Here is a 4,171-nt window from a genome sequence, read left to right on the forward strand (position 1 = left end):
AATGAATTGAAGCATCTATGTAGGCATCCAGCACATGTCTGGGTATTGACGTTTCCCCATCTCTACGTGGTCAGTGAGAACCTGTGAAACAACAAAATACTCTACAGTTTTGATATTATAAACTCAAATTGCACCACCTACACCATGCCTCTGTTAATTTTTTTTTCACTTTAGAAAGCACAGGCCTTCATTCAAAACTTCAGAATTAGGGAGTCTGATCTTAAAAAAAGGAAAATGTTCCGTTCAGTACTTACTCAATTTCCTTATTTAGTGGTATATATAGAATTTATGAGTTAGCTATTAGTTCTGGCATGCTTAGTAAGTCTGATCTTGCTTACAGAAATAGGTTCTTAATACTCCATTTTCAGAACACTTTAAAACCCAAGCCAATGCTTCTCCTTCAAGGATGTGGAAGGCATTCCTCATTCAAATCTGATTCATGGCTTTATAAAGCATGAAGATCACTTTTATTACTTCATCATCTATATGCTGGATTCTGATATTCTTTTTGATGGTGATGTGTTCAGTGATAGAAACTTATAAAGAGAGAATTCCTTCTCAATTTGTAAACCGAAAATTTAAAAGCAAAATCCCTGAAGTGATAGGAAGACATTTTTATGACATAAACAGCTACTTCACTAAGCTGCTGGCACAAGCCCAAACGACAAAGGTACAAATTGTTATTTAACCTTTAAATACTGTTTGCTACAAATCTACAAATATTTTACATATACTTTCTTCTGCAATGAAAATTAAGATAATCCCCAGCTTAACAGCTTTTGAAGATGCAAATATTACGAATAAAAAAGATAATTTTCCTAGTGAATGTCCAATGATAAACTGAACCCCAAGTTTTCTATCCCAAGGACATAAAAATGATCTAAATTGGACTAAGTGCATGGCAGGTTTATATTAAAAATGATTCTTCATATGCTCTTCTACTAAAGCAGTCAATATAAAAAGAATCTAAAAGCTTGTTTTCTGCTTGAAGATTTAGGTAACCTCCCAGGAATCACAACTTGTGAGCTTTTAAACCCAGAGCTATAGTATGTGAAAATACTGGTGCCTCATAAAAAAGCAAGCCAATAAAATTCCATACGTAAAATGGCCTAAATATCAGTAATAATTACATTCTGCATAATTTTTTTAATCTACAACTTCCAAACCATCAACCTTTTTCAGTGCTTTGAGTGAGCAATCAAAATAGTCGTATTTATTCAGGTTTAAAACTAAATTTCCCTTCTCTCAATATGAAGGCATAGACAGAATCGACAGTAAAGATGATTTTGTCCAACGTTCTGAGCCTACGGATGTGGAAACCATCTACAACATGATCTCGTTAGGTCATCATCGATTCACCTTCTTCACCAGTAGCATCTTGGGAAATGTGAAGGTCTTCAAGCATCTCAGCCAGACTAATTCGAGGTGCTCCTTCATCATCTGTGTCACTTTCCACAGGAATCGTTGAATCTCTATAAATATTCACATTTTTTCTAATTGCCTCGTCTTCTTCAAGATCTTCAAGGAAATCTTGGTGTTGCCTTTCTTCATCTGTATCCATGTTTTCTCTATCTCTTGCAAGCTCTTTCAGTTTCCAGTTTCTAAGACACTGACGTTTGGTACGGTCATAGCTCTTCTTGATTAACACCGCATCTAGGACTCTATCTGATTTCATTTTGTTGACATGCTCGTCATTTAAGTTACAGTTGGCCAGATCAAACCCCAACACCAGGTCTCCAGGATTTAGAAGATGTCCCAAATAAGTGCAACAAAAATACTGTTTATCTGTATTCATTTCAGATGTTTTCTGTACCCAGACTTCCCCGAGGGTATGCTTTTTTGATACCATTCCAGCACCTGCACTGCGTTTTAGATCTCGGACTATGCTGCATTCCATAACAATAAACTCCTCTAGCTGTTTGGGATGGCAAAAACTATTGAAAGGGTGACTCCAGAAAGTGTTCCCATCAATATCTGCAACTTGTAGGGTATTTGGATCTATGAGATGGATGACCCTGGTTACTCGAATACACACACATATCTGGTTCATGTTCCCCAGGCTTTGTGCCAGTTTTGGAGACAGACAAACAACATTATCCTTGCATATTGGAACAATTTCCACAGAGAAGGTGCTTTTGTAATTGTATGTGTTACTATGGATATCCTGAGAGATCAGTCTCTGTGAGGCTTTGTATCTAGTGGGAAGAGTACACTGAAGAAATTCTACCATCTTCTGAGCATGTTGTTTTGAGGAATAATAGAAATCCAGACCACCATGAATCTCTTTGATACGAAGTGTATTCTGGTGCATGCCATATTTCAAAATCAGCTGTTCCAGATAGTAGAAAGTTTTTTTGTGCAAAGTCTTTTGCCTGACTTGAACCACAGCCTTCCAGAAATCCTTAGCTTCCACTCTATGGCAATCTCCACACATCTGGGGCTGAACAACATAATCCAGCACAAACACTTGCTGAAGGATAGCACCATTCATCCCCTCTTTCTGAATAGTTCGTTTAACTTTAAGTCTCTTAGAATGGGGCTCAGTCCAAACACAGCTTGCATCTACGAGACGTACCTTACTCAGAGGGGCTTTGATTTTTTTCAAACACAAAGCAAGAAGTTCCCTGGATTCTAAGGCACATTGTATCCAAGTTCCTGGTGGCTGGAAATATCTTTGGCATTGTTTGCAGAAAGATAGAGAGACTTGTTTCGGAATGCCTTGGCTGGTATCTACTTGACTTCGCAGACAAGCCACGCGAACACTGGCAGGATTCGGACTCATCGGGGCACCACAGTTGCAGCACAAGATGTGTCCAGGTGTGTGCTTCACAGGTTCTGTCATATACTCCATTTTTCTGTATATCTCAGCGCCTCTGGGCCAGACCCAGATGTGCTGAAAAACCGCGGCAGGACCAGTTCCTATCGCCCAGTCCTTATTTTGTAATTTGCACCAGCAAAGCACCGTTCCTATTCCACACAGGCTGGTGCGGCCCAAATATAGAAGCTCTTACAGTCTCGTCACTCCGTTTTCTTTCTCACTATTAAGCTTTCACCTTCAGGGTTGGGTTTGTTGGACCGACCTGGGCTTCTCAACATGCATTCGTACTCTTTTGACTGTTCAATCAGATGAATTCTAACTTCACCACTTCCTAGCTGTGTCACCGTGGACAAATGCTGTCCCACATTATGCCTCAGTTTTCTCCTCTGTGAAGTGAAGATAGTAAGACTGAAGCTGTAGAGTTGCCATATGGGTCACCATATGTACAACCCATAAGGCAGAAGTACTTTGGTGTGCCAGAACATGCCTGACCATGATTTGGCCAAGTCCAGCTGGGAGCTCTGGGCTGTTCTGGCAGGCAGGGGTCCATTAGTGACTGATTGGGACATGCTGATTTTAGTGTAAGCACAAATTTCTAATCCATGATTTCAGGGGCCCCTCATGACCCACGGTTAGAGAAGGCACCATCAGAGAAAGGACCTGCTCAGTTCTTTGTGAATTATTTCTTGACTTGTGGAATGATTATTTTATCGCGGTTTGTATATAGAACAATCCCTTCCCAGTTCCTTGAGATTTTGGTTTACCTGGGTTTACTTCTGAATACTTTCCCTAACTACCCCTCATTGGATTAATCAAGATTTGGAAGTGATATGGGTTATTTCTGTTTGTTTAGTGGCTACCCTTAACATTTTAACATGCATACTTCTATTAACAAATAACAAAGTTTCGCAGTATTTTATCCTTCTTTTAAACTATGAGGTCATTAAAACATTACACATAGCCAGCAGTAACAATAACATTTTGGCAATGTTATTTCATCTAACCCTCTCATTATTACTATTATTACTATTGTTATTATTATTATGGAATATTTTATAGAAAATCCCAGATGTCATGTCTCACCACTTAGAAGTACTTAGCTGACAAGAAATTTTTCCCCTTAATATAACCACTGTGCCATTATCAGAAAACAAAATTAGCAATAATTTCTTAATATGATCACATATCCCTTCCATACTTAAATCTCCCCAGTTGTCCCCAAAATCTTTTTACAGATGGTTTGTTTGAATAAGTGGCCAAATGTGGTTTGGCCACATAGCACAGTTATATTTTGAAGAAAACATAAAATGCCCTATGGCCTGGATTTTACTTGTTGCTTTTACTTGGTGTCCT

The 4,171-nt window shown here is 38.8% G+C and overlaps 1 protein-coding gene across 1 annotated transcript; it reads right to left on the bottom strand.

Moving 5' to 3' along the window:
- Window positions 1-1,314: 1,314 nt before the first annotated feature.
- Window positions 1,315-2,913, bottom strand: LOC102994170 (60S ribosomal export protein NMD3-like). The gene has a single exon (XM_028481735.2). It carries the CDS (start codon window positions 2,849-2,851, stop codon window positions 1,340-1,342), a length of 1,512 nt encoding a protein of 503 aa, XP_028337536.2. The 5' UTR covers window positions 2,852-2,913; the 3' UTR covers window positions 1,315-1,339.
- Between the last annotated feature and the right edge of the window lie 1,258 nt (window positions 2,914-4,171).

Source organism: Physeter macrocephalus, chromosome 20 (assembly GCF_002837175.3).
Source record: "Physeter macrocephalus isolate SW-GA chromosome 20, ASM283717v5, whole genome shotgun sequence".
NCBI lineage: Eukaryota > Metazoa > Chordata > Mammalia > Artiodactyla > Physeteridae > Physeter > Physeter macrocephalus.